The 20,975-nt window shown below is 36.9% G+C and overlaps 1 protein-coding gene across 3 annotated transcripts in view; it reads right to left on the bottom strand.

Moving 5' to 3' along the window:
* Nucleotides 1-20,975, bottom strand: part of NTN4 (netrin 4) — a 111,394-nt gene that overhangs the window by 16,450 nt on the left and 73,969 nt on the right. For all 3 annotated transcript variants that reach the window (XM_087868846.1, XM_087868847.1, XM_045779461.2), the window contains exons 5-6: nt 20,407-20,595; nt 149-362 (exon numbers count right to left, since the gene is read on the bottom strand). In XM_087868846.1, coding sequence (XP_087724972.1) covers nt 149-362; nt 20,407-20,595 — 403 coding nt within the window. The remainder of the gene's footprint in view (nt 1-148; nt 363-20,406; nt 20,596-20,975) is intronic.

Raw genomic sequence — 20,975 nt, 5'->3', positions numbered from 1 at the left:
TGATTCTGTAATTTGACAAAGATTCTTTAAAGAGCTGTGCAAATACATCTTTGCTCCACTGCTGGCATGCAAGATTTTCCAAATCACTACCAGATCTTCAAAAGAATCTGAAGGACACACGGACAGAGCAAGAGCCATGAGCATTCACCTGCTGATGCAGTCTCCTGTGAGCGGGTCACAGCTGCCTGCGCAGTCACAGGGCCTGCAGCCGTAGTCTCCAAAGCCCCAATACCCCACCATACACCTGTCACAATGTGGCCCTGCCACCCCAGGCTTGCAAGGGCAGTCACCATTGCTGGGGTCACAGAAGGTCACTGAGCTGAAAGGAAGGACAGCTGATCCAACTGGATGACAGGAACACACTACAACAGAGAGGACACACAAGGATCAATGAGTAACTTGGTTATCTGTGATTTGGTTTCCCTTCACCACCCAGCGTACCTCTAAGGCTCTTCCTCTAGCCAGTTGGTATATGCTCAGAGAATGAAAACTAATTAAATTACAGATGAGAAGATAAAATCAGGGAAACACATTTGCTGCAAAACAAACTACATTATTTATTCTAAGTTAGAGGGCATTAAATATGAATGGATTTTGCTTGGGGTGTTGAGAATGAATCAGCAAAGAAGACAAAGAAGGAGCAGTTAGCCAGAAAGGAAATCAAATCATGAGAGTGTGGTGTTCTGGAAGCTAAACAAAGTTTCAGCATCAGGTAGACAACATCAACTGTGTTAAATGCTGATAGTCCCGAGAAGATGGGGATTGGGAATATATTTTGGCATCTGACAAAATGAAGACCATTGTGTCCTTGATAGGAACAGTTTCACTCTAATGATGAGTGGTGAACCTATTTGAAGAAGACTCAGGAGATGGGAGTAGAGGAATTTGAGCATGAGAACAGACAGCTCTTTTGAGGAACTTTTCTGTATGGGCACAGAAATACAGTGGTAGCTAATACTGGAGGGGGATATGAATGTAAGTTAAAGTTTGAGTTTTTGTTTTGTTTATTTTAAGATGAGAGAAATTGAGGCAGATTTGATGTTGATGGTAATGATCCAATAGAAAGGGAAAAATTGATGACCAAAAGAAAGCTGGGAGCATTGTTGGAGGGATATTTAAGCATACTGGAGTAAGGAAGACAGACAAGATCTGGTGCAGAAGAGAAGGTGTTGGCCTTGCGTAGGAACGTGATCAGTTCATAGTAACAGGATGCAGAGCAGAGCATATGGACTCAGATACAGGAAGGTGGATAAATGCAGTAGTGGGAGCTGGTAGAACTTTTCTTCTGATTGCTTGTATTTTTCTGGATAAAATAGGCAGCAAAGTCATCAGGTGAGAGAGATGAAGAGTGGCACTAGGAGAGTGAATGAGAGACATAGAAAGTGAAGTATAATTTCCAGGCACATAAAGGCCATACTTGAGGATAGTAGTCATGAATTTATAGTGATACAGCCGAGAGGGTTCAGGTTTGAGACGGGAAGAAAGCTGCATTTAATTTGCATGGTGTTATGGACTGACTGTATACCCCCCAGATTCATATGTTGAAGCCTAAGCTCCAGTGTGATGGTATCTGGAGGTGGGATCTTTGGGAGGTTTGGACGCGGTCTTGAGGGTGATGAGATTGGTGCCCTTATAAGAGGATGAAAAGCTCAGCGCCCTCTTCTTTAGGAAGTATGTGAGGCTGCAATGAGAAGTTGGCAGTCTACAACCCAGAAGAGAGCTCTCACCAGCACCCAGCTGTTCTTGGTTTCTTTGGTGGGTATCTAGGTCTCATAGAGATTTCATGAGGATGAAATGATTTTAAATGAAATTACTTCGGCAAGATACATAGCACAGTCTGACACCTACTAGGCCAATTCTTCCTGCTAAGTCTTCTCAACTGATAAAACTCTAGATCCCACCCCATCCTTTATTCCCTCGGAAACATCTTCTATTGATTCATTTCTTTGTCATTAAAATCACAGTTTGGCTTCGGTCTGGCTTCAAATCTCAACTACTGACTGTGTGACTTTTGGCAAGGTACTTAGCTTCTCATTATCCCAGTTTTCTTGTCTTTAAAATGGAAATGAGAATCATATCTCTCCTTATACGGTGGTTGTGTGGATAAAAGGAGATCATGCATGTAGTATATGGCTACAATTGTGTGGTGTCTGGCACGTGGTTAATTAATAGTGAACTAACAATTTAATTCAGTAAATAATTCTTGTAGAGCTGTGGGATCTATGCTTGTGTAAGTAATGGTGCCAGCCCTCAAGGAACTCATGGTTTTGTTGGGGAAACAGAGGAGTAAATAAAAATTTTCCATACACTGTGATAGGTACTCTAATAGAGGCCTGTGCGTGCTATGGGAGCACAGAAAAGGGAACACAGGCTGAGGGAATCACATGGGGATACTTTTAAAAAAAAATTTAATTTAATTTAATTTAAATTCAATTAATTAACATATAGTGTATTATTAGTTTCAGAGGTAGAGTTCAGTGATTTCATCAGTTGTATATAACACCCATTACTTATTACATCACATGCCCTCCTTAATGCCCATCACCCAGTTACACCATCCCCACCCCCCCAACAACCCTCAGTTTTTTTCCTATGGTTAAGAGTCTCTCATGCTTTGTCTCCCTCTATGATTTCATCTTGTTTTATTTTTCCCTCCCTTCCCCTATGCTCCTCTGTTTTGTTTCTTAAATTCAACATATGAGTGAAATCATATGATAATTGTCTTTCTCTAACTGACTTATTTCACTTAGCATAATACCCTCTAGTTCCATCTATGTTGCTGCAAATGGCAAGATTTCAATTTTTTGATGGCTGAATAATATTCTATTATATATATATATATATATGTACTTCCTCTTTATCCATTCATCTGTTGATGGGCATCTGAGCTCTTTCCATAGTTTAGCTATTGTGGACATTGCTGCTATAAACATTGGGATGCATGTGTCCCTTCAAATCACTGTGTTTATATCCTTTGGATAAATACCTAGTAGTGTAATTGCTGGGTCATAGGGTAGCTCTATTTTTAACTTTTGGAGGAACCTCCATACTGTTTTTCAGAATGGCTGCACCAGCTTCATTCCCACCAAGAGTGTAAGAGTGTTCCCCTTTCTCTGCATCCTTGAAACATTTGTTGTTTCCTGACTTGTTAATTTTAGCCATTCTGACTGGTGTGAGGTGGTATCTCATTTTTTGATTTGTATTTCTCTGATGCCGAGTGATGTTGAGCACTTTTTTCATGTGTCTGTTGGCCATTTATATGTCTTCTTTGGAGAAATGTCTGTTCGTGTCTTCAGCCCGTTTCATGACTGGATTATTTGTTCTTTGGGTGTTGAGTTTGATAAGTTCTTTATAGATTTTGGATACTAGCCCTTAATCTGATAAAGCATTTGCAAATATCTTCTCCCATTCTGTAGGTTGTCTTTTGGTTTTGTCGACTGTTTCCTCTGCTGTGCAAAAGCTTTTTATCTTGATGAAGTCCCAATAGTTCATTTTTGCCTTTGTTTCCCTTGACTTTGGAGACGTGTCTAGCAAGATGTTGCTGCGGCCAAGATCAAAGAAGTTGCTGCCTCTGTTCTCCTCTAGGATTTTGATAGATTAATGTCTCATATTTAGCTCTTTCATCCATTTTGAGTTTATTTTTCACATGGGGATTCTAAAGGAGGGGTCATTTAGATACCTGAACTGATCCTAAAAGGTGAATAGGAGTTTGCAAACTGAAAAGGAGGGAGAAGATAGGCAGTTCTGTATCCCAGTCTTTAGATACTCTCCCCATTGCATCTATTTTAAACAATTAAAACAAAATTTAATTGTGGTTAAAAAAAAAAACACATAACACAAAATGTAGCATCTTCACCATTTTTAACTGAATAGTTGATCGCCACTGAATTTTATGTGTCTGCATTATATGTGGAAGCTCTTACTGCTCTCTGAAAATGTGAAGCTCTTTCCTGCCCTGGTACCCCTTGTCACTCCTGTGTTGCCTTTCCCAGCTTATCCATCTGTACCCTGACATGCTTCTTTGTCCCACTCCCTCTGGACAGTTTAGCACTCTCTCCTCTGTGCTGCCTCTGCTTTTAGTGTATATCTCTATTTTGTGTGCATCATAGTACATCATTATTATTTGTTTGTATGCCTGTTGCCCTTACTACTAGGCTCCGGACTCATTGACAGAAGGATCTTTATCTTCTGGTTTTTATTTTTCAGTCCCCAGAACAGTGTCTGGTATATTGTAGATGCCCTCATCATCATTTGTGAAATTGACCCGAAGGACATTCTAGGCTTGGGGATCATATGTGAAAGGGCATGGCCTCTTTGGGGAGTGTAGAATTTTAGAATGTACATTGAGTGGAAAGCAGTTGAAGTTGATGAGGCAGAAGAAAAAAGCCACAGAGTTAGGGTCGGAGCCAGATTGTAGAAGGGCCGAACCCAAGAAGTTGAATTTTGTCCTGTGGGTATAAAAGAACCATGGGAAATAACACTTTGAAAAAGCAGAATTATGACATGGCTATAATTTAATTTTGAAGATACTTCGGTGGCATTGAATGAAACAGACTAGAGTAGGGAGAGACTGATGTCAGGGAAACGAAAGGAATGAGAGAGAACAAGGAACTGGACTAAGAGAATAGACGCCAGGACAGGAGGAAAGGTTGGATGTGAAACGCTGTTTATGTGTAGATTGAAATGACAGGATTTTGGAGGTCATCTGGATGAGGAGGAAGAAGGCACTGTTGAGAGACAAACAGAAATTGAGGAAGATTTTCACATTTCTAGCTTATAAAACTGAATGACTAATATTTCTCTAAGTCAGCAAGGCATTATTGATTTGTTATTTGTTTTTATTTAATTAACTAGGAAATAATTTGGAGGGTTATTTAATTTATAACACAAAATGTATCAAAGTGCTATGTGAAGACATGAAATGAAATCACATAATCCAATATAAACATTTCATTGTTTTGAGATGACTAAACCCATAGTTACTGCAATATTCAGTTTTGAGTCAGCTTGGTTCTGGACAGCAGATAGGGGAGCCAGACAAAAGATGTCTTGGACTTCCATCTATTGTAATATATCATCTCCCATTGCCACCATTATCTTTTACTCTAATAGAAAATTCAAGCCTTTCTAGGATTTGACCTCTCTGTACTACCATATACTTTAAAACCTACACATATTTCAGGAATGGCCAGAGAAGAATGTGATTCTATCACATGTGCTAGCGGACTTCTGTCAATGTGACTTTTTACATAATTACAAGATAAAAATACCATTTGGAAACTATGCAGAACTAGCTCCAGGCAGACAGCACTGACACTTTTCATGACATACTTTTCAAAATGCACACCAAGGCTTGCCTTGCATACCTCTCTCCTGAAGTTTGTGGAACAATCAATATTTGACACACACAATCTACATTTCTTATTTTCTTCCAAAATGCAAATATATTTTCTTCTTGCTTGGGGAAAAAAGAAAAGGTCTGCCTAGATTCTGGTTCAGGTTCTGGTTCTCCAACATGTTTCTTACTGATTGTTGATTCTAAAGTGCAACCCAAGCACTTCGCTTTTTACATATTTATTACAATGAATGCTGAAGTTGCAACCCAGTGGCATGACATAAATCCTTGACATAAGTTTTATCTTTTCATTGGAAGATAATAGTAAAGATTGAACTATTATATACTATCATTCTGAACTTAATTATTTTTTTCATTATAATTTTTGGTAAAGCTATGGTGAGTTATCTTTAAAAGCCAAAATGCTGCTTTGAGTGACAGCCAGATATATTTAAAAGCTATATGGCATGTCTAGGTATTAAATGATTCATTACTAGAATAATTATCACCCCTCCCAAGCCTCTCCCCCAAACCATTTGCCCATTGCTGCTCTCTCAACCAAATTAGCAGAATAAAATTGTTGAAAATGTCATTTTAAATTCCTAAATATTGTCACAAGATTTCTTTAATAATGCAAAAGACTAATTTTAAATAGTACATTCTGTACTGATGTGTCCTGTTATAAGAAACCCTGAAATAATAATACAAAATATTCAAAACAGGTGAGATAGAGGAAAGGAAATGGGTACTTCTACAAATGATTTCACAACAGGTTCCCTTCAAATAATGAATATGTAATTGCTAAATATTATTCAAATTTTATTTATAGATATATGTTTGCAGCAATACATCTACTGTGTGAAACACTGTCCCTCTATGAGCATTTACAGAAAAGAGTTAAGACATGGGGATGTTCTGGAGTGTCTTCTACCAGGAACCATACTGTTCGTGAAACAGTGGTTGAACACATTTTTAAATAACCTGTTTATCTACATGGCACTGAAATTAATAATTATTTCAGTCACAATACAGCTTGTTTGGAAATTGCCTGTAAGATCTTTTAGGAAGACAGAAAATAAAACAAAGGCAACATAAGAGAATTCATAAGGGCACCAATTTAAAAGTCAGACTAGATGAGTTCAAATTCTAGTTATGAGGCTTATTCTCATTTAAATTTTCTTATTGATGGAATAAGAGTAATAATACCTATGTCATAGGGTTCCTGTGGAGGAATAAGATACTGTATATAATTAGCAATGTATCAGGAATTAGTAGCATCAGATGCTCAGAGAGTAACTGTTGTTATTATCTGGCCAAACCATATTAATTAAAACAATTTTTTCAATTAAGTAATCTCTGTGCCCAACATGGGGGCTTGAACTCATGACCCCGAGATCAAGAGTTGCATACTCTACTGACTGAGCCAGCCAAACACCCCAACATATTAGTTTTTAAAAGTCCACCATTCATTCATTCATTCACTCACACCTTCGCCAAAGAGTTCTTGAACTTTAGTGTTAACATGAACTATGCCATAGGCTAAAGATATAAAGAGGAATACAGAGTCATAACTAACTCTTCAGTGAATCAAGAGAGAGATGCAAATACATAATTACAGGCAGTATATGTTATAACAGAGGTAGCCCAGGGTGCATGGGAACACAGAGGAAAGAGCAATAATTGCCTTATTGCAGATATGAGTGGGTTTTTTTTTTAAATCAATTTTGACAATTTGATTTCCAAAGTAGGCTGAAATTCTTCACTTTGCCCCTGGGAGGATTCTAGTGGCAAAACAGCTTTCTTGACTACTTTGTTTTATAGACTTAGGTTACTCTCCTACTACATGTTCTTTTCTTTGGATAAAATACATTCGTCTGCTCTTACTCTCCCTTTGTGGATGAGAGTATATTGGAAAAAAGTAGGGTGTGATCTATGATCCTGTTGCTTATAGGGAGATATCCCACCATGTAATCTAGGACAAGAGTCACAGCTGTCAACCTATGTGAACATAATAAGTATGTAAACAAGAATACAAAATGGCCAGGGACATAATGGGAGAATTGTGGCTTCCTTTATTCTGATGGAATTGCTAAAGCTTTTGGTGGTGTAGTCAAAGGAAACCATTGCTGCCTTTTCTCTTTATTCCCACCTTCACAGGAACTCTAGGAGTCGTTTGCACACCTTTCATTCAGAGTGATCCGTGATACCGAGTTTACTGTTCAGACAACCATTTGGGTTCAGCATCTTATCCCTTTTTAAAAATCACTAGGACTCCTTAGTATTACCTGATGGCTGTAGCTTTTGCTATTCTGTTAGTAAAAGCAACACTGGGAGCAAAACACCCTGAAAGTATGTGCTCCTGATTTAGCGTTTCTAAAAACAGAACTCAAAGTTCAAGGCCCTCAGCTGGGAAAGAAGCAGCTTGTCAAGGGCTTTCACGCTGCCCGGTGGCCACTCCCTCACCAGAGCCTCCCAGCCTCCCAACAACTATCTTCCCCTGAAAAGGCCAAGGCCCTACATAATTTCTGATGGTGAATTTTAAATATCAAAACCATTTCAAGAGCTGCCTCCCTGCCCCCTGAGGTTCTTAGAATTGGAGTTAAGGGCAATGACTGAGATGCAGCTCTAAACAGAAAAGAGACAGTATGATCTGTTATTAATGTATCAAGCATGAAGTTAAATGTTAGATAAAATGAAGTCTTCCACCTTTTTTGGTACTACTTTCTCCTTTCCTTCTACTATCAATTATTTTTGCTAGTGGATGAACAACTACGGAAAAATAAAGTAAAAGTTGTAAACAAAGGCAATTGTCAAAGGCAATATGCTTTACCCCTTTGCTCTCCTAGGGAACATTTTTTTATTCATCCTTTAAATATAATACACATTGTGTTCAAAGATAGGTAGTGCCACAGTATTGAAGATGAATGTTAATGTCAAATAAAATTATGCGAGAATAAATCTAATAAGAAAATAAGCTAAATTAAGACTTGCCTTTCACTTATTGAAATGCAATGTCTCCTGAGTTACTGTATATCCCACACCGAAGGAGATCCATGTATGCATAAATTAGTCATTTGTGCCCCTACTAAATGCTTTAAAAAATAAATGTAAGGTATTTAAGTATATTTCCTGTGTTTTCTATAAACTGTAAATGAGTAATGCAAATAAATACAAAAGTCATACCCTTTATTTTGAATGCTTTACTATGTGACCACTGCTGGGCCCTCAATTTGATTTCTGTATCTTTCCTTTCCTGTTTACTAGTTGTAACTGAGCCAGTTACTATTTATTCCAGGGTATATCTAAAAGATCTTAGACAGCTAAATAGCCAATTTTATATTCCTGGGTTGCTACTTCAGTTAAAATTGAGGAAGAATTTGTCTGTACTTTTGAACGTACAGACAAATTTCATCACAGGAAAACTTTTAAGTATAATTTTAGACACTGTATTTGGGATTTGGTTATACCAAACACCATTATCTTTTTGTTGAAGAAAGCCTCCTGTATTCCCATCTCAAGGCACCATCTACACAGGTGCCTAGTCAGGAACCTGCGTCATCCCTAACTCCTTTTTCCTTTTGATAAAGAATCCCCATTGACCCCATCTATCTTCTCCTTTGAATTGATGTGGTTCATCCTTGCTATACTCCATCATGGTACCCTTTTTTCCGTAATGTATTGCAGTTTTGTTTTTAAAGATTTTATTTTCAGGTTATCTCTACACCCAATGTGGGGCTCAAACTCACAACCCTGAGATCAAGAGTCACATGCTCCACGGGCTGAGCCAGGAGCCCCTGAAATTTTTAATTACATATTTACGTGGATATATTCATTTATAGTCTGTTTCCATGGAATTAAGAACTCTGTTTTGTTGTATATACACTGAATAGGATAGGCCTGCCACAAGGTAAGCAGTGAGTAAATCTGTGTTGAGTTTTAAAAAATTGGTGAATTATAGTCACTTAATAAATATTTCTTAATGATAGATGTTCTTCTGGCCTCCAGTGTAATCTCTTTATGATTTTTCACTTCCCTGCTGTCTCTATAGTACACTTTGAAGGCCTAGAAGGTAGAAACCAACATCTTTCATCTCTGTATCCCCAAAACCTAGGGCCATGCTGACCCATTTTAGGGACTCACTCAATCTTTGTTGAACGAATGTTCCTCTGAATGAGTGACAACCATGAAATACGTGTTGATGAAACTCCTGAAAGGCTCATATTATTTCTTTTATAGGTTTTTACCATTTTAGCACCACAGCATTGTGGTGCATTGCAATCCCAAGTCACTAGAAACAGAGCAAAGAAACAAACACACAGAACCACAGAAACAGCACAGAAACAAGAGCAGAAAACTGAAGTGGTTAAACAGAACAGATTATCCAGAGCCTTCCCAGTGCAAGACTATTCCCTACATTTAATGCTTCACTCAGTCGAGTTTTATTATTTATTATTTTTTGATAAAAGTTCTTTATTCTAACTCTGTAGGAGACATTCCCCACCCACAAATGCCTTTCACTGGTGGCGAAATTTTTTTTCATGTTAATCAATCTTTTTTCCTCACTTTCATCCAATTACATCTAATTACGACTCTTTGTTCTAGGGAAGTAAATTATGTTTTGCCACTCCCTATGTCCCCTTACACCTTTTGAGTGTGTGAAGAAAGTTGTATTTTCTTCCTGAGCAGTTTCCTAGTTAAGTTGAGAATATTCAGCCTCTTTCTTATTTATTCATTAGTATCTCTCTTTTCTTGATTGTTTTGTTGGCCTATGAGGAACATTCCTCAGTTGTCTCCATCTTTCTTATATCAAGATTCCTTAAGATAAATGCAGCTCTTTAGGTTCAAGCTTCACATGGCTATTCATCAGGAAGCAGGGTCTCATTCAAAACCCAGTACCACACGTTTCTTCAAAAGTCTAGGCTCCTTTAAAAATTATTTTTGGTTCTAATATATATGTCTGATTATTTCTGCATTTTAAAACTCATTTTGTTTTTATCAACCAGGACACAGTGTAGAATCAAAAACATCACTTAACTCCTAAAAATTGCTAAATGAGATAGTTTATGTAAATTGCCCAGCATGGTGTCTGGCCCATAGTATACATTCAACAAGTGCTACTTCTCTTCTTTATAGCCCATCTAATTTTGTCCAGGCTTTCTGAGAGTTTTGATATATCATAATTATTTGTTTGATTATTTATTGCTTGTTCTCATCAAATGCAGAATGGCATATTATTTATGTATTCAGTGAATTATACTTTCTGTTTTGGAGACATGTTAAGTAATTTTGTGACCCCTCCCACTTCTCTTCCCAAATGTGACTGACTTTTATTATTCATCAGTTCATTAAATTTCTCCTTTTGGGGGGGTAGTTTTAATTTATGTCATTTGACCTTTTTAAAGGATAGTTCTAGTATGATTACTACGTTATGATATATGAATTTTTTCTATCTCTTTCACTTCTTAACCCTCTGGTTTTACATCTTGTATTTTTTAAAAGCTGAGATTAAAGGTTCCCAACTATTATTGCCAAGTGACTGGTTCTATTTAAAGTTTGCTTTTCAAAAAGTTACTTCATATTGATTCTATGCTGAAATCATTGCTTTCAGCATACAACAAGGATGTCTATGTTGTTTATTTGACATAAAATGGATTCGTGTGGCTTTGTTGAAACTATAATTTGAACGAAAAAGCCCACTAAGCTGCTGTAAGGAAGATACTTTAATGACCTTTGGGAAACAATCCTTTTCTGATACGGACTGGAACATAGGTACAACAGTGAAAAGTGGGAAGCGTCACTGTGGTAAGGTAATTTGGATTTAATTAATTTCAGAATTTTACTTCTGGGACAATTTAAAGGTAAAGAATAACCACCCTAAAGGTAGAATGAAATAATTATTAAGTAGAGGTACAAACAAGCAGAGAAACACAGAGATTCTCCTTGGGAGCGTGATGAGAAGATGATATTTGAGTAGACTGTGAAGGATGGAAAGACAGTCTGCAGCAAGATAGTCACCTACTCTAGGCACTGTGTTTCCATCAGTTGAGCTGAGGGCTTCACCTAAGGTAGAAAGAAGAAAAGAAGAAGAAAAAAAGCAAGAAGGAAAAAAAAGAGATAGATTTGGATGGATGAGAGAGCTCTTTACAAAGATAGCCGCCTGGCAGGGTAACGGTAACCAAGTAACAAAACGATATCTTGGTAAACACTTGGTTTGGGTTTTAGGGCAGAAGGACCAAGTTTATTTTTATTCACTCTCTGCTGAAAGGCAATCGACTACATTTATTTTGGCCCACCAGGGAGGAAGGAAGGGCATGTCAGTTTTTCAAGAAGTTGTTTACTTTGACAAGGAATAAATCCTGCTTTCTTTTCCATTTGCTGATTTTTCTTTAAATATGGAGAGAGACTATGCAATACTTAAAAATACGTTACAACATAAAAGTCAATAAATTTATTGTAAAGGAACTAACTGGCTGTTTCCTAAAAAAAAAAAAAAAAAGAGCTAATTCTATCCTATAAAGCGTTTCTTCAAACATCTATTTCAAACCATGTGTTCTATTAAAGCATGAGAAATTTTCTGTAGATAAATGTCATAGAATAGCTGTCAATGTTCCACACCCAATTTCCCATGCATCTAACATTTAAGATATTCTTTGGTGTCAAAATGGGGTGGGGGGGGAGAATGGAGCTTCATGAAGAACTACAGTCAATGATTATTTAGTCCAACACAATAACATACCTATAGTAGTTTAGTGCTATGTTCTGAAGTATGTGAATGCAGAAGTAAAAATAAATTGTCAGTGTAATGGTAGGCTAATTTTATTATAAATTCCAGTCTCATTACACAACAATGCACTTTAAAATATGAGGTATTTATGGTATATCAATTTATATACCATGAATAAGAGGGAGTTCTCTGAATGGAATTGCTAGGTATTTATTTTGAAACTGTTACATGAAAAACAGACATCTTAGAATCCTGCCAGATTTTTTTTTTTTTGAGAAAAGCAGAGGTTCTAAGTTGGACATTCTTCAGTGCGAAAGATAAGTGATATGAATGCTTATGAGCATTTATATCTATCATTGAGTCAGGAAAAGTGTCTAGCCAGAGTTTTAAGTAATCCTTCAGGATTTTCTGTTGTAGATATGGCTAATTCAGTGAGTAGATTAAGTTATAGATGATTATTAGCTTAAAATCTTTCGTCCAAGGATGGGAATGAATAAAGCTCACATTAGAAACAATGGTGTACATAATGGTTCTCAAATTCTGGTCAGTGGACTGAAGGGCTGAGTCAGAATCACCAATGATGCTTTTTAGAAAAGAAAAATACAGATTTCTGCCCTTGGTTCCTGTTTGGAGATTCTGATTCAGAAGATCTAGGGAAGGGCTCTGAGAGTTCATATTTTCAATAAGTGCTCCAAGTGATTTTGATCCATTGACAGGTTTGGGAACCAATGACTAGATTGGAGCAGTGCTTGAAATCAAAGAAAGAAGCTAAGGCAAGGCTTCATTCAAAGAAGAGAAATCATTCCACTTGTGGTGGAGAGTCTGAGTCTGAGTTCCTGATTTGAAAAATGATCTGATAAGCTTGAAATTGGGTGGAATAACTTAAACCATAGAAATTGGCCAATGCTACAAGTCAGGGCATTTCCCATCCCTAGAAAACTAGCACACTACTGTTCAGCGGGGTTATTCTCACATTTTAAATATGTCTGCCAAAGGAAAATCTACTTGGGTGATAGGAAACAACAGGTACATAAGTGACATTCAAGATTTCAAATGAGTTACTCTAAAAGAGACTGCTCTTTTAAAACAGAAAGACAATATTTCTCAAAGTATCTTAGTACACAGTGATAATTATACTTTCCCTTTTACTTCTGTACCTTAGCAACCAACCAGTTTGAGCCTCCATTCTGCTCTCAGCCCTAGATCAGCTGGAAAGATTCACATTTTCCCTTGTGTTTACAGACCTTAAATGCACTGTCCTTTACATTTTTTTTTCTGAGTTGTAGAAATAAATTTAGTTTCAATGATCTCTACTAGCCTTAAAAAAACAAACATCTCTGGAATCCTCAGAAGTGCTTTCTTGGCTATGGAAATGTGTAGTTGATTGTTTGGGTCCCACAGTTGGTTCTGCTTAAGGCTGGAATCAAGAGGAAGTGAGAACAGAGTTGAATTAATTATTCACAGGAATAAATCTATTGCCTAGTAGATTTGGTTTAGGGCTCTTTATATTCAGTTTTGATGAAATTTATGACCATCAACTAGAAGTGTATACATAAGGACAATAGCATTTAGCATAGTGCTTGTCAAGAGAGTGGGAAGGGAAAAAATAGCCTAGAGCATCAATGGTGCTAATAAATCCTTAGCTTATTTGGCAAAGAGCTAACTGTGAACACAGTCCCAAGATTAATGTCACCGATATTTGTTGAACGGAATAATGTATTAAATGTATTCTATGAGGAAGAATAACATCAGTTCATTTCACTTTCTAGTTCCACTCATTAAAGTCAGCAAAGGCAATCATTGATTAGAAAATAGGACAAACACTGTGTTTGTACTTTTAGAGGAAAAAAATAAAAACAGCCCCCAAAGACGTATCAGAGGCATCTCTTTAAGGGAAGTCTTTACTTAATTGCTTTCACTCTACCGCACACTTTTCTCTGAGATACTCAATGTATCTCTTTCGTTGCATTTTGCTCATACAGTGGGAATAATAATAGTACAAACATCAAAGAGCTTTTGTGAAAATTAAGTGAGTTAATACATATACAGCCTTTTGAAGAGTAAACAGAGACTAGTAGCACTCAACAAATGTCAGCTATTATTTATTATATCATCACCATCACCACAGTGTATTGAAATAATCTGTTACTTACATTTCTCCCCATTTAGAATTAAAGATCTTGTAGGGAAGACCTTTTCATCTTTACAGACCTAGTGCTTTACCACAGTGCCTGGCATAGAGGAGGTACTCAGTAAATATTTCCTGATCTAAACTGGGGCATAATTTATACTTCTAGTAAATTTTGTCTGGGCTGCTGGTTCAGGCTTTCAATGGTGCCAAACGCCTGAAGATATCAAGTAGGAAATAAGAGATGTTTTCGTAAATCCTCCCGGGCAGTCCAATAGACTAGACTGCCGAGCCTTAGTTAATATTATGTTTGTGATTATTTCACTGATAGAAATGTTAGGTTTACTATTTCCTTGATATACAGTTGTAGGCTCTAGCACTTAGAAATGAGGAACAAATATACAGAAGGAATCTTCTAGGATATGTCTTCCCAAATGAGGTCTTCATATAGATATGTCACTATACAATAGCAGCATTTTCCAGTGTGTTCTGTAGAACACAGGTCCCATAAGATACTCTGTAAGAAAAGCATTCTCTGGTTAAATTTGAGAGACACCTCAAAGCTTTATGGGAGGTTTAGAATGAACGTTAGCATATTAAATGCTCTGAGAAATCCTGAAGACAGAAATCTTTGATTAATTCACCATTTCTTAAATTTGAAGGTCATAGAAAAAAATTTCCTTATCTGATTCCTATTGACATCTCATGGAGTTAGTGTTCCATGAATCAGACTTTGGAAAATGCTGTACTATGGAAACATATTTATTCATATATCCATTTTTTTCTCAGTAAATCTCTATGTAATTCATTTTTATAAATTCTAAATCCATATGCACACAAATAGAAATGCAAATCTTGGTTAATTTGGATGCTTAGGGAATAGTAGGATGTTCCAGCCAACTTAGCTGTGGACTAAGTGCTAAGATGCATTTACCCTTTGTTGAAAAACATTCTGGGGACGCTTGGCTGGCTCAGTTGGTAGAGCATGTGACTCTTGCTCTAGAGGTTGTGAGTTTTAGCCCCACTTTGGGTGTTGAGATCCTTAAAAATAAAATCTTTTTTTAAAAAAGGAAAAGCAGGGTGCCTGGGTGGCACAGTGGTTGGGCATCTGCCTTCGGCTCAGGGCATGATCCCGGCGTTGTGGGATCGAGCCCCACATCAGGCTCCTCTGCTATGAGCCTGCTTCTTCTTCTCCCACTCCCCCTGCTTGTGTTCCCTCTCTCGCTGGCTGTCTCTATCTCTGTCAAGTAAATAAATAAAATCTTTAAAATAAAATAAAATAAAAAAGGAAAAGCATTCTGAAGCAGTCATAACTTTAGTATGATACAGTCACCTGGGAATTCTGTGAAAGTGCATATTTGATTCAGTAGGTCTGGGATGGGATAAGAAGTTCTGCATTTTCTAATCAGCAACTGGATGATGCCAATGGGGCTGGTCTATGGACCACACACTGAGTAGCAGGTTACTTGGTAAGCACAGTAGAATAAATATAATAAATTGTTATTTTGAATAACGTTGTACATGTTGATATAAACACACACTGAGATAGTTTAAATTTTTTTAATAGCATATCATAATATTGACTTGTTTTCCTGATACTACCTTCTTCAGAAAAGAAAAGTGGGAACTAATGGGAAGAAAAGTTCTAGTTACAGCAATATTTCTATCAGTATCTATCATGAAATCTGGTACACTGAAACATTAATGTTATGTACAGGGGCCCCTGGGTGACTCAGTCAGTTAAGCATCCGACTCTTGATTTTGGCTTAGGTCATGGTCTCAGAGTCCTGGGATCAAGCCCCACACTGGGCTCCGTACTCAGCAGGGAGTCTCCTCGAGATTCTCTCCCTCTCCCTCTGCCCCGTGCTCTACTTGTGCACATTCTTTTTCTCTCTCTCTCTCATAAATAATCTTTAAAAACGTAAAATGTTATGTACATTAACTTATTTATCATAAACTTTATTATCAGAGTTAATAACACTGAAGGTGGTACATAGACACATCCATTAAGAAGGTGGTTAATGATATGAAAATATTACTAAATAAAAAGGAAAACTCTGCCAAACATATTGTCAACCAAACAATATATTACGTAGAGTATGAAGGTAGGGGAGAGGATTGAATGTACTACTAAGTGTTGGGAGCTACCCCTGGCTCAGAAAAGGGAAGAGAACAGAAGAGTAATATTCTGAAAGGTGCCAATAAGGTGCTAGGGAATTTTACACAGACAACTTGTCCCAAACATATGCTGGAATAGTCATAAAATGAATGGAGATGGGCCTTCTTCAGCTGTCTACAATCAGTGGATCAGGGTGCTGTCCAGAGAAGGAAAGAAGGAAATACAGATCTTCCCCACTAATCCATCTACCTCCTACAAATTATGCTAAAAGGACTAAATTGGTATCAGTTATTTTCATAATTTCCTTACTTGGTGCATTAAATACCATGAAGGTATTTGTTTAGGAGTGTTTAGCAATTTGACTCAGTAGTAGTAGTTTCTATCTTCAAGTCTTTCAGAATCTCATGACAACTTAAAGTGTTGAGGAAATAATTCAGAAAAATTTGTTATAATTACCTTACCGTGTTTCAGTTTTTAAAAAATATATTAATATGGTTTTGATGGGAGTTTTCACTGAAATGACTTTGGTGCTTTCGGTCTTCTAATACTTACATACTGTCTATAAATATCAACTTGATAGGCCCCAGGAAAATTATGCTGAATGATATTTATTGGCTGATTATCAACTAATAATCAGCCAATAATGGATAGTTCAATCAGCTCCAACTCACTGAGATGTCCAAGATGAGGACATCTCTAGCCTACCACCCATCTTTTCTACTGCTCTCATTTCCTTACCTTTTGTTGCCTTCGCCCCCTTTCTTGCCTCTATGGTCATTCTGCACTTTTTTTCAGTTCTCAGAATATGTCGTGTTCTTTCTTCCTCCTGTTTCTTTTTGGCTTTGGTTGTTTTCTCCAGTAGGAATACCCTTACCCATGTTATGTTGATTCTTACTAAACTTCAGGTCTCAGGTCTTACATCAAAATTCAAAACACTCAACTCATTAATTGCTCCGCCTGTGAGCTCTCCTCCACACTCTCTAACACAATACTGATCATACTTGTGTGATCTAACACACATGCACACAAATATACACCACTATTTGCCTACATAAATACATATGTACATACATATATACATTTACACACACACATACAAAAACATTGTGAAAAGACTGTGTCTCTCTTATGTGTTACTTTTAGCTACATTCTCACTTTTGGCTTATGTTTTTTATAGAACTGGTAGTTTGGGGACCAAAATTTATAAATTCTTTTTTTGTCAAGTCTCTAGAAGAGTTATAGAAGTAGTGACCATTAACAAGGAGTCACCTTTTAACTAATCTCCTTTTTCATATTCTTTTTATAAAATTCTGAAGTGGTGAGCTCTCTAGGATTTCAAAAGCTAGAGCTGGCAACTTTTTTATATTTTGTAAGAATATGAGCCATAGCTTGAACATAGCACCGTAACAAAAAGAAAACAAAACAAAAATTTAAAAGATATTTATTTTGACTTCAAGTCTGCCATTAAACCTTTTCTATTTCTGTTTTTAATGGTTAGAGAACTTTGTTTTGTTCCCTGATGTATCCCAAACATTCAGCACATCACAAGCACTCAATATATATCAGTTGAATGACTGAATGAACAAAGATATAAGTTAGATACATTGTACAACATACTGTTTCAAGTCAATGCTATTTAACAGTATCTTTGAAAATGTATTTTGAAAATGTTGCCTGTTGTCCTACAAGATCCTACCTTATCTAAGTCACTTAATGATAAATTAACTTCCTTTCTTATTTTATCTGCTTGGTAGTTAGTACATTCTCATTTTAGACATTTCCACTAGTGGTCTGAAGATATGCAATACACATATGTACATATCTATCTACCTGTTTATCTATCTCTCTATATCTTTTATTTTTTAAGAGCTCATTTTTAAGTGATCTCTACACCCAACGTGGGACTTGAACTCACAATCCTGAGATCAGGAGTCATATGTTCCACTGACTGAGCCAGCCAGGTGCCCTCTTTTTTTTTAAATCTTATTTTATTTTATTATTATTATTTTACTAGGCTCCATGCCCAACGTGGGGCTTGAACTGACAACCCTGAGATTAAGAGTCACATGCTTTACTGACTGAGCCAGCCAGGCACCCCTCTATCTATTTAAATATATCCTGTAGAAAATGGTATTAGGACTGAATATATCATGAATCTAAGCACTTTTATAAGTAGACCCTTCATTCAGCACTTGGGGTTAAGGAGCCTTTATTTTATTCCCTAAGGTTCTGTGGATTTTAAAGAAGTAGTTATCTTTGACATTATGTGTTTTTGATCAATAAAGAGTAGAGACTCTGTACTATTATTTCCTACCTTCTATCATATAGGACAATAATAGTTATTATAATAGTTTTCATTTCTTGAGGGCTTACTATAATAGGCAATGTGCTAAACAGTTTACATACTTTATCTTTTTTTAAAAAGATTTTATTTATGTATTTATTTATTTATTTATTTATTTATTTATTTGAGAGAGAGATAGCAAGAGAGTGCATGGGGGTGGGGGAAGGTGGTGGGGCGGGGGCACTGGGAGAGGGAGAGGGAGAAGCATACTCCCCGCTGAGCAGGGAGCCTGACCACTGGGGGCAGGGCTCGATCCCAGGACCCCCGGATCATGATCTGAGCCGAAGGCAGATGCTTAACTGACTGAGCCACCCAGGGGCCCCTCACATACTTGATCTTATATAGTTCTCATTACAAACCTATGGGGAGAAAAAATTTATCAAAGTCCAAACAGGTTTAATATCTGGCATAGGATCACACAGCCATAAGGAGCAGGGAAAGCTTCTATTCTAGATCTGTTCAAAACCTACTATGAAGTCTGAGTATAGACAAAGAACAAAAATAAAACAGAATTCTCAGAGAAGTATTAAGATGTAAATAAAAATTTTGAGCTCAATGTCGAAAGTGAGCTGGGCCACCTTCTGTCTTCTACAATTTGAGAGAAAGCTTGTAAAGCAAGCCCACTCAAATTTCATGTAGATATCACCTGTCTGATGTTAAAAATATGTATTTTTCAAGAGCAATAGAATTTTTTCCTTTAAATAAAAAAACCCCCCAAGATTGTAAATGATTACTTCCCATTGTATTGCTCCTTTCCTGTCACTGTTTCTGAGCTAGAACACAGATTCCTTGGTGGGGAAAGGAAGTGCATGGTCATCAATCGCCATTAACAGTCTTGAGTGGTTTTTGTCATCTAATAATTTCTGAGTTGACAGATGTATAACTACTCATGTAGTTAGATGAACTATTCATCCACGTTGGACATCTACTGAAGCTCTGACTGCACTCTTCATGGTCACATGTTTCAGATAATGTCTCCTTAATTGAGCAAATCTTAAAATTCTATTCTTTTTTCATATAAACCTCTTCTTGGAATTATGCTAACAAAAAAGCAAAATCTATTCTGTAAGAATTTAGTATTTTAGGGGAAGAGTAGGGGATGATTGTTGTTCTAAATCAGTTTATGGTACAGGGGTACATTAGGGCAGTGTCAGCCAAAGTGTATTCATAATGACACAAAAACTTGTGGTTTTTCAGGTGTTCAAAGTCACTTTAGAGATGAAAGCTAGAATGACCCAAGTGCAGATAACCACTCTTTATTTCATCAATTTGAGTCTGATTATTGCCTATGTCCTACTCATATATTTAGTCCTAAGATAATTTTACATACCTGTTTTTAAAGTAATCTCTACACCAAACGTGGGGCTTGAACTCATGACGCCAATATCAAGAGTCACATGCTTTACCAACCAAGCCAGGCACCTGCCCCTTAACATAATTTTAAATATATCTCCCTCTCCATCATCCTTTTTTTCCTCTTTTGTCATCTTGTTTTCCAAAATGTGGTGCCACAGGAAACAGTTTTACTACATGCAGAGTGATAAAAGAGATTACGTTTATGAATATTGTATTCTTTTCACCTAACAAGTTAAAATATCATGGCTCTTACCAAAGAAGAAATGAACAAATAGTGTGTGTGAGTGTACTGTCTGAGAATTTCATGACCTCTCTCCCATGGACCAGCATGTGAAGGATGGAAAGATTCATCTCCTTTGTACAAATCAGGCTTTTCCCCAGTAACCACTAGTTCACTTACTTCTGCAAGCATCTGGAGCAGAGAAAGGTCTCCGGAGGTCCCGGTAGAAGCCTGGCTTACATCGCTGGCAATGCTGACCTTCTGTGTTGTGCTGACAGTCATTGCAGACGCCACCGCTACGATTACCTGATGCCTCCCACACATTAATGTCAAAGTGACAGGCATCAGCATGTCCATTGCACTTGCAGGCTGAGGGGAAAAAGGCATGAGAGGAAAACAAATAATTTAAAACAACAGGTTCTCTAATATTCAGGCAGTTAAAAATGGGGTAAGCTGATTGCTAATTTTTTTTATTCATGTATAATTAACATACAGTGGTTTTAATTTTATTTTTAGTTTTTTAAATAGTACACATTTTCACAGTACAAGAATCAAAACAGCATATAAAAAGGCAGAGCCTTTGTTCAAAAAATTTTTTAAAATTTAAATTTAAAAAAATTTTTAGGATATCCTGAAAGTCAGCAAAGCAAAATGTGTCTTCTTAGGCAGAGATATTGTTTCCTTAGCAACTGGGGTTGACATTTATTTTGGAAAGACTATTTGAGTGGCTACCCATTTTTTCCTTCTTT

The sequence above is a fragment of the Ursus americanus genome, chromosome 17 (assembly GCF_024610735.1).
Source record: "Ursus americanus isolate L20-20 chromosome 17, mUrsAme1.1.p, whole genome shotgun sequence".
Classification (NCBI taxonomy): domain Eukaryota; kingdom Metazoa; phylum Chordata; class Mammalia; order Carnivora; family Ursidae; genus Ursus; species Ursus americanus.
This window is presented reverse-complemented; position numbering and strand designations above follow the sequence as displayed.